At 37.3% G+C, this 14136-nt stretch overlaps 1 protein-coding gene across 1 annotated transcript; it reads right to left on the bottom strand.

Moving 5' to 3' along the window:
• Positions 1-2254: 2254 nt before the first annotated feature.
• LOC139154234 (vomeronasal type-2 receptor 26-like) lies at positions 2255-13742 on the bottom strand. The gene is made up of 6 exons (XM_070728663.1): positions 13720-13742; positions 12988-13279; positions 11223-12080; positions 5830-6057; positions 3456-3582; positions 2255-3165 (listed from the first exon to the last, which is right to left on the bottom strand). Exons 1-6 carry the CDS (start codon positions 13740-13742, stop codon positions 2255-2257), a joined length of 2439 nt encoding a protein of 812 aa, XP_070584764.1.
• Between the last annotated feature and the right edge of the window lie 394 nt (positions 13743-14136).

The following is a 14136-nucleotide window of genomic DNA, read 5'->3' as shown; positions in this document are numbered from 1 at the left end:
GCACACCACTCGGGGCAAAAACACTAAAAGAAAAGCTAGAAATACCACCATCTTGAGTAAAAACATTTTTTTCCCTGAAACTCAATTCACCTGTCCTGACATTATCCTTCTTTAGCACAGCAGGGCTCAATTACAACAGCAACTTGGCCAGTTGGGTAGTTTTTACTGGGCAGTAAAAATATTCTATGAACCCATTCCTGAACCTAGCTCAGAAATATATTTTAAAAGTGAATACTTCTCCTTGAACTGCCAGCTAAAAGAGCTCTCCTGGGAAAAGGAGGTGATAATTGCAGTGGAAAAAATACCAGCTCGGCATCAAAGGTCTTAGTAAAGAGGTCTTTGAATAGAAAAACATGTTTTTCACAATACTGTGTGACAATCAAGAATACAGAAACACATTAAATTGTTTAAATTGTATTCATTTAAAAAACCTCTAGGCCACATATCTTTTTAAATTGCATGCTTATACATATGGAGAGCAAAAGAAAAATTTCTTAATGAGAACTTAAGGAAGAACTACGACTTGTATAGTGCCCAAAGTTACTCAGTTGAGTCAGGGATAGTATTCACTTACCCTCCCTACCGGTTTGCAAATGTGATCATGCATGCCTTCTGCACATGCACAGAACCTTGAAATGTGGGTAAATGGGACATCATTATTTCTGGGTAGGTGGAGACACCCACAGTCATCACTATCAGTTCACCTGAACCAGGTATAACCAACTGAATACCATCTCTGAAGTGAGTAAATAAATTTATTTATTTATCTATCTATCTATCTATCTATCTATCTATCTATCCATCCATTTATTTAATTAATTAATTGAAAGATAATGAAATGAAAGATAATAACAATTGCAATAATAAATTATATTACTTATTGTAATTAGGGAGGAGAAGAGTGTACTAGAGCCTAAATGTTGGGCCTTGCCAGACTCAGAAGCCAGGGATCCTGCAGACATCCTGGCCATGTAAAGGCCACCCAAATCACTAAGCTGTTTGCAACTTGAGAGAGCCATGCAAAGGGGCTGCGGCACCACTGTGAGGTTTGTCATACCAGCGCAGCCTCTTGAAGAAGGACCCTGCAAGGTTTGTTGTGGCATTGCACTCATAAATGATAGCACCACTGTGAGCTTCATCACACCAGTATAACTGGTGTCATGCAGTTGTGGACTATGTTGAAACCTGTGGTGGTGCTACCGCTCATGAACACAACAACACATCAATTCTTGCAGGGTCCTGCTCCAAGAGGCTCCTTTTTTCTTTCTTCTATTCTACGGTTCTCCATCATCATAGGACAGTGGTGCAAACCTTTTTTTCCTCAGGTGCCAAAACATAGAAACATAGAAACACAGGAGTCTGACGGCAGAAAAAGACCTCATGGTCCATCTAGTCTGCCCTTATACTATTTTCTGTATTTTATCTTAGGATGGATATATGTTTATCCCAGGCATGTTTAAATTCAGTTACTGTGGATTTATCTACCACATCTGCTGGTAGTTTGTTCGAAGGATCTACTACTCTTTCAGTAAAATAATATTTTCTCATGTTGTTCTCTTGTGTTTGTGCTATTGTGCATGCATGAGTGTCCACACCCATAATACAATGCCTGTTGAAGGTGAAAAATGCTTTCCGCACTCCCAGGAGGCCCTCTGGAGGCTGGAAACAGCCTGTTTCCCAACTTCTGGTGGGCCAGTAGGCTCATGCTTTGCCCTCACCAGGCTCCAAATGTTTCCCTGAAGCTAGGGGAGAGTAAAAACAATCTCCCCCACCCCTCTGGAGGCTCTCTGGAAGCCAAAAATGCCCTCACAGAGTCTCTGTGTGAGCCAAAAATCAGCTGGCAAGCACACACATGCACATTGGAACTGAGCTCACATATCAGCAGATATGGCTCAGGTGCAAAAAGAGCATACGTATGCATTACTGTGAATGCACCCGTGCCATAGGTTCACCATCACTGTTATAGGACAAATATGAAAACTGTAAAGGGACTGAACTATTTTTCTCTCTGAACAGAGAATAGGGAAATGCACCTTCCCACATTGAAAATAATGACAAGCAGAATGATCAAAATTTACTTTGAGCTTTAAATGATCCAGATAATAGGCCTATGCATTTAAGACATTTTTTTTACGATGTGGTTATTTGAAATACACTACTGTTTTCTACTTAAATAATTGTTTAAAAAATTCACTGAACCTATATTATGTACATATAATAAATATTTATTTTATTTTTTTTAAAAAAACAGAATTTATACTATTCTGTCCTTTTCTCTTTTGAGCTGCTGTTTTGTGTTCAAATCAGGTCTCAATACAATGATGTACAACTTGGGAGAAAAGATACAAAGCAATAATCCAGCAGTGGAAGCTATAATGGAGAAGATTTCCACAGTAACCATATATTTTCCCTTTGAACTCAGGTATGCTGGAACAAAGGACAACCATACACTCCAGAAGACCAACATGCTGAAAGTGATAAACTTGGCTTCATTGAAAGCATCAGGCAATTTCCTTGCTAGGAAGGCCAGTGTGAAGCTGACAATGGCAAGCAAGCCCATGTAACCCAAGACACAGTAGAACATGAAGGCAGATCCTTTGTTACACTCCAGAATGATTTCTTCTGCTATTGATTTCATGTCAGCATCTGGGAATGGGGGAGAAATGATCAGCCATATAGCACAAATTTTAATTTGAATAAAGGAGCAGCAGGATACTATAAATGTGCCAAGTCTGTTCCCCACCCACTTGGTCATCTTGGATCCTGGCTTGGTAGCCATGAAAGCTAGAACCACAATGATGGTTTTGCCCAAAATGCAAGAAATGGCCACTGAGAAGATGATGCCAAAGGCAATTTGACCAAGGAGGCATGTCACCTTGTGAGGTTTCCCAATGAATAGCAAAGTACAAAGAAATGATAACAGGAGAGCAATAAGGAGGACAAATGTGAGGTTCCGGTTGTTAGCTCTGACAATGGGAGTATCCTGATGCTTAATAAAGATCCAAAAAACTCCAACTGTGATTAAAGAGAAGAAAAGAGAACAACTAGCCATAACAGTTCCCAAAGTTTCTTTGTAGTTCAAGAATGTTGTCACTTTGCTCAGACACAAAACCTGCTTCTCATTGGGATACTGATCTTCTGGACATTGAAAGCATTCATCCATGTCTATGAAACAAAATATTGATGTTGAACTTCAATTGAAAGGGGAAAAACAGACTTTATAAATGTTCAAAATGTGGACTATCAATTAACTTCTGAAAAATATATGTTGTACATTAAGATAGTTGTCATCAACTTGTATTTCCTTAAATCCATTTCTTGCTACCAATAATGAACATGCTTGCAATTCAATTACTGATCTGATCTGCCAAGTGTAACACTTGACACAAAACAGAAAATTTCCAAAGCACATTTGACAATCTGCTTCATTAGTTGATATATACAATATCTCTTACCTTCCCTGTTAGCAATCTTTCCTTCTGCACACCGAAGACAGTCATAGCAGCAAAATAGTTTCCCTTCTATCTTGATCTTACTTTGGCCTACATCACACTTCCCATTACACAGAGAAAATGGCTGGGTCTGTCCATAAATTTTAAAAATAAATAAATAGGTAAGCTTTATCTTTGGAAAATAGGCATCTCAGTGACTAGGATAGATCCATTTCGGCCTTATTAGGCCTCATCAGCTAGCCACACCCTTTCTTTACTGGGATTCGATCTGGGAAGCTTCTGCATTGTAAAGCAGAGAGCTAGCAATTAGACCCATCAGATCTGAATCCTCCCAGCTCTGTACCAGGGAGGGGGTATATGTTTTTCTTATGTCGGATCACCCTGGTATATTTTTAAGGAACGTCACAGCTCCTTTTTTTGCCTCTAGGCCCAACCCAGGGCCACTGCAAGGCAGTAATATATTTATAGCCGACAAACTATATTTTGTATGTGTTAAATGTTTTTAGCTGGAATTTTAAAATTAAGGGAGACTAGGATAGATCCATTTCGGCCTTATTAGGCCTCATCAGCTAGCCACACCCTTTCTTTACTGGGATTCGATCTGGGAAGCTTCTGCATTGTAAAGCAGAGAGCTAGCAATTAGACCCATCAGATCTGAATCCTCCCAGCTAGCTCTCTGCTTTACAATGCAGAAGCTTCCCAGATCGAATCCCAGTAAAGAAAGGGTGTGGCTAGCTGATGAGGCCTAATAAGGCCGAAATGGATCTATCCTAGTCTCCCTTAATTTTAAAATTCCAGCTAAAAACATTTAACACATACAAAATATAGTTTGTCGGCTATAAATATATTACTGCCTTGCAGTGGCCCTGGGTTGGGCCTAGAGGCAAAAAAAGGAGCTGTGACGTTCCTTAAAAATATACCAGGGTGATCCGACATAAGAAAAACATATATATATATATATATATATATATATATATATATATATATATATATAATCTATGAAAACACACACACACACACACACATATATATATATATATATACACACACACACACACACATACATACATAGACACATATATACATATATGTGATGTGATGTTCCTTCAATACACCAGGGTGATTAGACACAAAAATATGTAACCCTTCCCTGGTGCAAAGCTGAAGGGATTGGATACTGTAGCCTAGAGGATAATTCTCTGCCTTACAAGGCAAAGGTTGCAGGTTCAAGTCCCAGTGGGTATGGCTAGCTGATGAGGCCAAAACAAGGCCGAAATTGATGAATCCTAGTCTCCCTTAATTTTCAAATTCAGCAAAAAAACCCAAACATGTGACACATATAGATAGAATTGTCGACTATCAATAAAATTAACTGCCTTGGAAATGGCCCTGGGTTGGGCCGAGAGGCAAATAAGGAGCTGTGATGTTCCTTCAATACACCAGGTGATTTGACACAAAAATATGTAACCCTTCCCTGGTGCAGAGCTGAAGGGATTGGATACTGTACCCTAGAGGATAATTCTCTGCCTTACAAGGCAAAGGTTGCAAGTTCAAGTCCCAGTGGGTATGGCTAGCTGATGAGGCCAAAACAAGGCTGTTGTGGTTAGCTCTGGCCCAGCTCCTGCCCCAATGACTGTGGATGTGGGGGAGACATCCACATGCTGCAGGCCTGTTTTGCCCCCGGTGGAATCTGATGATGAAGGCTCCTCTGACCAAGAAGACATGAGTGACAAGGAGGAGGAGAGTGTGGCAGACAGCTCAGAAGGAGATCAATTATCTAGCTCCTCCTTGGATTCAGAACAAGAGTTAATGATACAGCTACGCATGCGGAGAGCGATGCATGGGCAACAACAACTGAGATATTATTATCAAAGAAAATGAGGCCACCTGTGGTTGGGTGGGGCTGTAATTAGTGAGGCTGCTATAAATAGCAGCCTGTGGGTTTGGCCATTGTGGAGGATTATCTGATCATTGTGTTTCATGACTGCTTTACTGACTTTGACCTTTTGTGTGCTGATTTTTCCCCGCTTTGAAACTAAACCAGAGCAAAGTGTATTTCACTTTGTGAAAGAAGGACTGTGAATTGCCTCACAGCTGCAAGTTAAGTATCACAGAACTGATAAGGGACTTGTACAAATTACCAGTTTGTTTGGAGACCAGTGCTCTTTCCTATAACAAAAGAGGGCTTAGTTTAAGTGAATTTTCATTATAAAGAACATTGTTTTGAATTTTCAAACGTGTGTGTGTCTGAAATTTGTACCTGTGAATTTTTGGGAGGAGTGTACCAGAGAGCCCGACAGAACAAAGGGTTTGAAAGTTTGAGCATATACAATTTTGGTATGAAATCTGGATTGAATACAATGTGACTGGTCAATACCTGGTTAAACCTGCTTGGCCACACAATATCATCTTCATAAATGAAGACCATTTCTTCATTGGAGTCCTTAAGGTTGATGCCTCCAACTTGGACTTTCTTAAAAGACAAATTTGAAAATGTGATCCAGTTGAGAATATCAAATCCAGTCTCTAATTCTCCATTTTCATTGAACCCAATTTTTTGCCCGGCACTATTATTAAATGAAATTCTTCTGATCATGTAGTTGAGCTAAATCAGAAAATACGCCAAGCAGAAATATAAATAAGGATGTACAACAGCAATCTTTCTCCCTTTTAAATTATATAAACAGAATCTTCATTACGCACAATGAAAAGAACAAATAAAATAAAATATTATTCAGATTAATTTAAAACAGACTAATCATTTTAGCAGATTTTTGGGGAAAAAAACCATTGAGAAACATGTTTGTATTGAAGAGAGTATAAAAGAGTATAAGGGAAGAATGTTGCAAAAGACTTTAAAATATATTTTAAAAAATTCAAATCAGGACCATACATTTTTAAAAAGTTTCTAGTACAGAAATGTCAATAATCTCCATAGATTTATTTTTAAAAGAAATTGAATTTTGAGTATGTTTTGGATTTCCGAAATTTCTCAAAATTAGCAGATTCAGTAAACATAGGAGGAAGGAAAAAAGTAGTACCAAATGAGAGATATAACATATTGGTCTTGGAACTAATAAAAATATAGAATAAAATGTTTAAAATAAATTATATGCATGCCATCCAGATTATTAAATTACATTGCTGATTGTAATTATGATTACAGCACAATAAAATAGAAAAACATAAAATACTAGATACTAAATACAAATAACCTATCTAAATTCACCTAAAAGGAAATAATTATAAAGTCTGGGAAACAGACACTTTTTTGACAGCTGGACTTATTGTGTAAGCTTATTAACCATGACCTGGTTAACATGGAAATAAGTTACTATGAAGAGTTGGTAGCTTTGTTGAAAGACTGCTGCGAAGAGTTAAAATAAGTAAAAAAGAATATTCCGAACTTGCAGATGAAATAAAAATAGAAAAAGAAAAAACACAAGAAGATAATAAGGATCTTCAAACTATAATGACAAAGAAAAAAAATGACTCAGAACAAAAAGGCAGCAAAAAGGAAAAGAAAACAGAAGAAGAAAAGCAGGTAGAAGACTTTCAACTCGACAGTGAAAAAATAGAAGACATAGAAAATGAACAGTTTAAAGATAATACTCATTTTATGATTGTTACTTTGGGTTTAATAGTGATAGAAAAAAATAAGCAAAGATGTAGATAGAAGAGACAGGACAAAGGGATTAAGAAGGATTAAAGGAAAATCTATAATATTAATAAACATTAAAAAGGTGCAAGAAGTGCATAATAGAAATCGGGGATACAAAGATAAAAGAAAGCAGGGGGGGGGGGGGAGAAAAGCCAAGGAAAGAAAAAGGCAACTTAAAGAAAATGGATGAATTCTGCTTTTTTATTATAGGGAAGAGAGATATGCTCTTACTACTATAGAATAGAATAGAATTTTATTGGCCGAGTGTGATTGGACACACAAGGAATTTGTCTTGGTGCATATGCTCTCAGCGTACATAAAATAAATGATACATTTGTCAAGAATCATGTGGTACGACACTTAATGATTGTCCTAGGGGTCAAATAAGTAATGAAGAAGCAATATTAATAAAAATCTTAGGATATAAGCAACAAGTTACAGTCATACAGTCAATATGGGAGGAAATGGGTGATAGGAATGATGAGAAAAACTAGTAGAATAGATGTGCAGATTTAGTAGAAAGTCTGACAGTGTTCAGGGAATTATTTGTTTAGTAGAGTGATGGCGTTCTGAAAAAAACTGTTCTTGTGTCTATTTATATAATAGTTCGTGTAGTAGTTGATGAATTATAAAATAAGTATAGGTATAAATAAATGACAATTTATGGGGAACAGTAATTATATTACAGATTGTTATAAGCTTGGTTTGTTAGATAAAAATATAAATTGAAGTTTAGTACATGCTTGGTCTTATTAAAGTGAAATAGAGCAGGAAAAAAGTATGAAATGAGGTATAATGTGAAAACCTAGGAATTGAATAACTGTTACTTCCCTTCATTTTCTAAATGACTTAAATTTGAAATGATATTTATAAAAAGTATTATGGAATAAAAATGATACAAGTAAAGGTGTATGTTACGTAATAACTCAAAGGATTTAATGTGGAAACTGAAGTTACTATTTAATATTCTTTATCAAATTATGTAAACAAATGTTGATTTGCTATGGGGTATTTAGTTATGGTTGAAATAGTGGTTAAAAATTGAAGGGTGAGTAAGAAATCAAGGAATAGGAGGAAGCACTATGGCTTGAACTTAAGAAGCAGGAGAAATAATAAATGACTGAGAAGTTAAGCTACTGTAGTTAATTTGGTATAATAAACTGAAATTAATTGGTGGGGTTCCCAGATGATGAAAATAGATCTTTTCAGTAGATGTAGCACTAGAGAAAGAATGCATACCTATAGTATGATAGTAGGTTGGTATCTTTAAAAATACAGAATAGACATAGAATATTATAAATAAATAATAATAATTTTAGAATACTATTAGAATAAAAGTTGGGTACTATTAGAATAAAAGTTGGGAAGAAAATTTCAGCCTGTCAGTTATGATATAAGTAAGGAAGAGAAGCACTCAAGAGAAGGTAAAGTAGGGAGGAAGAGGAAGTAGGAAGTGAAGACAGAGCAGAAGAGAAGAGAGAAAAGAAGTGGAAGAAAGCAGATGAGGGGGAGAAGATAGGTTGATGGAGGGAAAGAAGAAAAGGAGAAAAGGAGTAAAAAAGTGCAAAAGACAGACGGAAGAAATGGAATGAAAAATTGTTGCAAAGCAGGGTATTGATTAATGATTAATTGAGTCAAAATGTATGTATATGTATATCACTGATTATTTCAAGGTATGTGTATATTGAAGTATGGATGGAGCTTCTGGAGAAAAATAAAAAAATTCTTTAAAAATACATTTAATTTTAGTACCATTTTACGGTGGTTCTCCTCCTATCTCTCTGGTCAGTTGCAGTCGGTGTTAGCAGGGGGTCAGAAATTGACTGCTAGATCCTTCCTTTGTGGGGTTCCTCAGGGGTCGGTCCTATCCCCCCTGCTGTTTAATATCTACATGAAACCGCTGGGTGAGATCATCCGAGGACATGGAGTGAGTTACCATCAGTATGCTTATGATACTCAGCTATACATCTCCACCCCGTGTCCACTCAGTGAAGCAGTGGAAGTAATGTCCCAGTGTCTGGAGGCTGTTAGGATCCAGATGGGTGTTAACTCAACCACAACAAGATGGAGCGGCTGTAGTTTCTGCCTCCCAAGGACACTTCCATCTGTCTGTCAATTACTCTGGCAGGGGGAACTTTTGATTCCCTTAGAGGGGGTCTGCAACTTGGGCATCCTCCTCGATCCACAGCCGACTTTGGACCATTGTCTTTCAGCTGTGGTGAGGTTTTCTTTCAGCTGTGGCAACATTTGCCCAGGTTTACCTGGTGCACCAGTTGCGGTCCCATTTGGACAGGAAGTCTCTACCCATAGTCTCTCATGCCCTTATCACCTCAAGATTTGACTACTGCAATGCTCTCTATATGGGGCTACCTTTGAAGAGTGTTCAGAAACTGCAAAGCATGAAAAATGCAGTTGCACATGCGGTCACGGGCTTTCCTAGCATGCCCATATTTCTCCAACACACTGTGAGCTGAATTGATTGCCGGTTGTTGGTAATGACTATAAAGCCCTACATGGCATTGTTGTGATTCAGTCTGAGGCTCCTCAGGGAACGATGGAACTCTGCCGGCTCCATGCTCAGAGGGGGAGGACGAGGAACAGGAGGAGGAGGAGGACCAGGCAGACGGGGAAGAGGAATGTCAGGACGAGGAGGAGGGAGAACAGCCTGAGACCCCCAGGGGGGAGCTCTCCCCAGCGAGTAGCCTGGAGTCATTAGATGAGAACGCACAAGCCATCATAGATATGAGGCAGAGAAGGGCAGCACAACGAAGGGGACAATTAGCCAGGTATTTCCATCCCTAATAGGCAACAGCTGGGTTTGGGTGTGGTTCTCCTCAGAAAGATTGAAAAGGCAGGCCCGCCCTTCCTGTAGTGTGGAGAGTTATCTTTTGGGAGTCCTGTGACCTTGCTTCGATCCTTGGCGTCTCTGATTCTGGCTTGTGGCCTCGAAGGCTGAAAACTTGGGAGAGGCATGGGTTTTATTATCTACAGTGGTGTGTGTGCCAGCAGGAAGCCTGTTGTATTGTCTGGCTGTCGTGACTTTTCTGTGAAGCTTCATAGCATTCCAGTTTGTAAGAACAGTTTTTGTTATCTGTGTTTGTTTTCAAAGATACTTTGCTTTTTACCAGCGTGTCTAGTACTCTTTTTAGTTGGTGTTGACGTCTGGGGGAACCCAGACAGAACAGGCATTGGGCCAGATTACTTTCAGGATTATTTTCTGTCATATGAGTCCCAGCAACTGGTTAGAATCAGCCTTCCCCAGGTCCCATCCACTAGACAATGTCACTTGGTGGGGTCTAGGGGAAGAGCCTTCTCTGTGGAGGCCCCAGCCTTCTGGAATCAGCTTCCCCCAGAGACTCACATTGCCCCCACACTCCTTGCCTTCTGTAAGAGTCATTTATGCTGCCAGGCTTGGGCCAATTTGATCTTAGCCCCCTGGGTGATAATTGTTACTTATGGTTGCTGTTTGAATGGGTATGATTGGTTTTTAATATATGTAATTGGCTATTTTACACTAGTTTACTTAGTTTTTGATTTATCCTACTCTATTCTATTGTTTCTTTTTATATGTTGTAAGCCACCCCAAGTCCTCAGAGAGGGATGGCATATAAATCCAATCAATCAATCAATCAACCAACCAATAACAAACAAACAAATTAATAAATAAATATGTTTACTCTGTAAACCGCTTAGAGAGGGCTGTAACGTACTGTGAAGAGGTATATAAGATTGAATACTTGTACTATCTATCTATCTATCTATCTATCTATCTATCTATCTATCTATCTATCTATCTATCTATCTATTTAGGCTTCTATGCTGCCCAATCTCATTTAGCTTATAGAAACTTTTTTGTGACTCTAATTATAGAGTCATTATATAGAGTTTCTTCTTTTTATATATTTACATAATATTACATATGGATATATTAATATGGATATATTTTTTATTTGCTCTGAGACCGCAGAAATAAAAAAGCTAAATTCAAATTTACCAAAAATGTACAGTTTCACATTGGACAAATGAATTCTTAGAAGAATGAATTTATTTAGAAATCTAGTAGGAAGATAGAGTGAGACATCTATAATTTGTATTTTGGAGGATTTTACCTTCCATAAATGTTGATTCAAAAGTTTATCCTTGATTTTTCTCCCTGCTCTGTATTTCACTATAGATGAATAGAATGCATGCAAAGCATGTGCCACCACATAAATTGCATTGTAGACACTGTAGCTGTGGCCACTCATTTCCATTTCAAAGACAGATGTAGGAAGAATCTCCAGTTTCTCCTTTCCAGTACAAGTGGCCCCATTTGACTTTTGTATTACAGAGGTGTGGAAGGAACATCTAAAGGCATTTTCCCAGAAGATCTTGATAAAACTGTCTTCCTTTTCCAAGATAGGGTTTCTCATCTGAACAAATTGCTGGAATCCCAGTACCTTCTCTGAGTGAACTGCAAAAGATAAAGCACCATGAAGGAAAACCATATCCATATTTCTTTGAAAGGGAGTTGATGAGAATTCCATCTGGATTGTCATAATCCAAACTTTCCCTTTTGTCCAGAGTGGGAAATCATTATCTTTCAATTTACTGGAAAGAAACCTTAGAGTCATCATGTTACCACTTTCACCATGAACAACAACTACAGTGACATTACTTTTCATAACAAATCTGTACATGTTAAGACCTATTTTAATCAGGTTTTTCACATTATTCGAATGAACAGGTTTGGGAAATCTTGCAATGAAGTCAAAGCAGATGCCACTCTGGGTAGCCAAGGGAAGCATCCTGCGCAGAAATATTTCACCACTCTCATTGTCTACTAACAACATCCCAACCCATGTCCATGTGAAATATAGCAATAATTGAGAAATTCCCTTGTACTGACTGTCCATATCCGGCAACATCTGTTGGTAAAAAGTAGCTTGTTCTTTTGTGCTAATTTCAGGAGAAGAACCATACAATATCTAGAAACAGAAAAATAAACAATAAAAGGGATTTCAGCTCACTTTGTTCAGATACAAATGCTCATAGTGCTTGAGTCACATTGATTTTTATGAACCCTTACTAACTACACCTCCTTACTTTGATAACTAAGACAAAGGCATATGTACTCCTACTACCCCTTTGCGCCCCAAAGTCGTATAAGTGTCACCCCTTCTCTCTCTCTTTCTCTACTTCTCTCCCTATCGCCTTCTCTATCTTTTCCTCCTTTCTATTTTTTACCTTATATTTCTCACATTTAATACTGCATTTTGTACATATATACTTGACATTATGTGTTACTATTATTAATTTATATTACGTATTATACTTTTACCTTATATTCTCCATATCTGATATTGTATCTTGCACATATACACTTGAGATTATATATTACTATTAATGACTTCATATTATGTATTATACCACTTTCTCTTTTATGTTTGTTATGTTTGTTCTCTCTTTTTAATATTAATATTTAATAAACATTATTTTAAAAAAATAAAAGGGGAAATAAGTATAAAGTAAAAAAAAATGATGTGCAATCAGATTCTTTCCCTAGTTATTCCACTAAATTAGAAACTGAAACCCAATTCCATGTAAGTTTCACATTCATATTCAAACTGAGCTAATGGAGCAGGAACGTTCAGCTTTTCTCATGACTTAAGTAAACATATTCAATAACCAGATCTCCATCTCTCTGCATCACTTCCAAGGCTGAGCTGCATCACCAAAATAGGTGAGTAGTTCAGGATTGCATTAGATCACCAGTTCACAATTCAGAGATGAATCATACCATGTTATATCACATAAAAATCTTACAAAAAACCCTGTCTGAGATTTCTTATGGATTTTTATCTCCTGCCACTTAATTCCATAGAAACAACATACCTGTGGCATCTTGTATAGAGAAAGAATATTAGCCATGTATAAATAGATGTCAGAAGAAGGTCCTCCAATTACTGCTATTGGTCTGTTTTGAGCATCACAGTTATAGTTAGGTATGAATTGGCCCTTTGTAAAGAAGAGCTCCAATGAAGCACGGTATGTCCAACTTGGATCAAAGTTGGTATTATATATATGAAAACCCAAAGTATGGTTTGTCAGAATAGAGGGATCTGTATTGATTTCCATGATGGCAAACTCTAAAGCGAGGATGTGCTGATACATTGGAGTTATGACTCTAAAATAAGCATTACATAACATTATATTACATTATATTTATAATATTACGTTATATTTATTATGTTATGTTACGTTATGTTGTTATTTTATTTTATTAAATTATATTGTATTGTATTGTATTGCATTGCATTGCATTGCATTGCATTGCATTGCATTGCATTGCATTGCATTGCATTGCATTGAATTGCATTGCATTGCATTGCATTATATTATATTATATTATATTTTTATTGGATTTATATGCCACCCCTCTCTGAGGACTCTCTAAATATACTTTGTACATATTCTGTAAAGATACATACTTCCCAAAATATCATAGATGGTATAGATTTAATGATTGTAACATCTGTCTGTGCTGTCTGTCATCTATCTATCTATCTATCTATCTATCTATCTATCTATCTATCTATCTATCTATCTATCTACCTACCTACCTACCTATCATCTATCTCTTCATCCATGTATCTAGTGAGCTACCATTTACCTATCATCTATCCAGCATTTTTCCATCCTTCCATCCATCCATCCATCCATCCATCCATCCATCCATCCATACATGCATATATACATACATACATACATACATACATACTTACATACATGTATCCATCCATCCATCCATCATGTAATATTGTCCATCTATATATTTCCCTACATACAAATACTCTCCCTCTCTCTATCTCTCCCTCTCTACCTCCTCTCTCCCTTCTTCTCTTCTCTTGTTTCTCTTTTCCTGTCTGTTTATAAAACATCTTACATGGTGGTGCCAAAAAGCTCCTTAGATGGCTGTTTCCTGAAGTCTATCATTCTGCAGTAGATATAGATCTGAGAGAAAATGCCCACAATGATGAAATC

The sequence above is a fragment of the Erythrolamprus reginae genome, chromosome Z, assembly GCF_031021105.1.
Source record: "Erythrolamprus reginae isolate rEryReg1 chromosome Z, rEryReg1.hap1, whole genome shotgun sequence".
In the NCBI taxonomy this organism is placed as follows: Eukaryota; Metazoa; Chordata; class Lepidosauria; order Squamata; family Dipsadidae; genus Erythrolamprus; species Erythrolamprus reginae.
Note: the sequence above shows the minus strand (reverse complement) of the source record. Positions and strands in the feature narration are given on the sequence as shown.

Coding starts and splice junctions, on each gene's coding strand:
- LOC139154234 (XM_070728663.1), bottom strand. CDS start 13,742: ATGGATGAAGAGATAGATGATAG. Junction 3,583..5,829: donor GGCCAAGCAGGTTTAACCAG/GTATTGACCAGT, acceptor ATTTATGGACAG/ACCCAGCCATTTTCTCTGTG. Junction 3,166..3,455: donor AAAGATTGCTAACAGGGAAG/GTAAGAGATATT, acceptor TTTGTTTCATAG/ACATGGATGAATGCTTTCAA.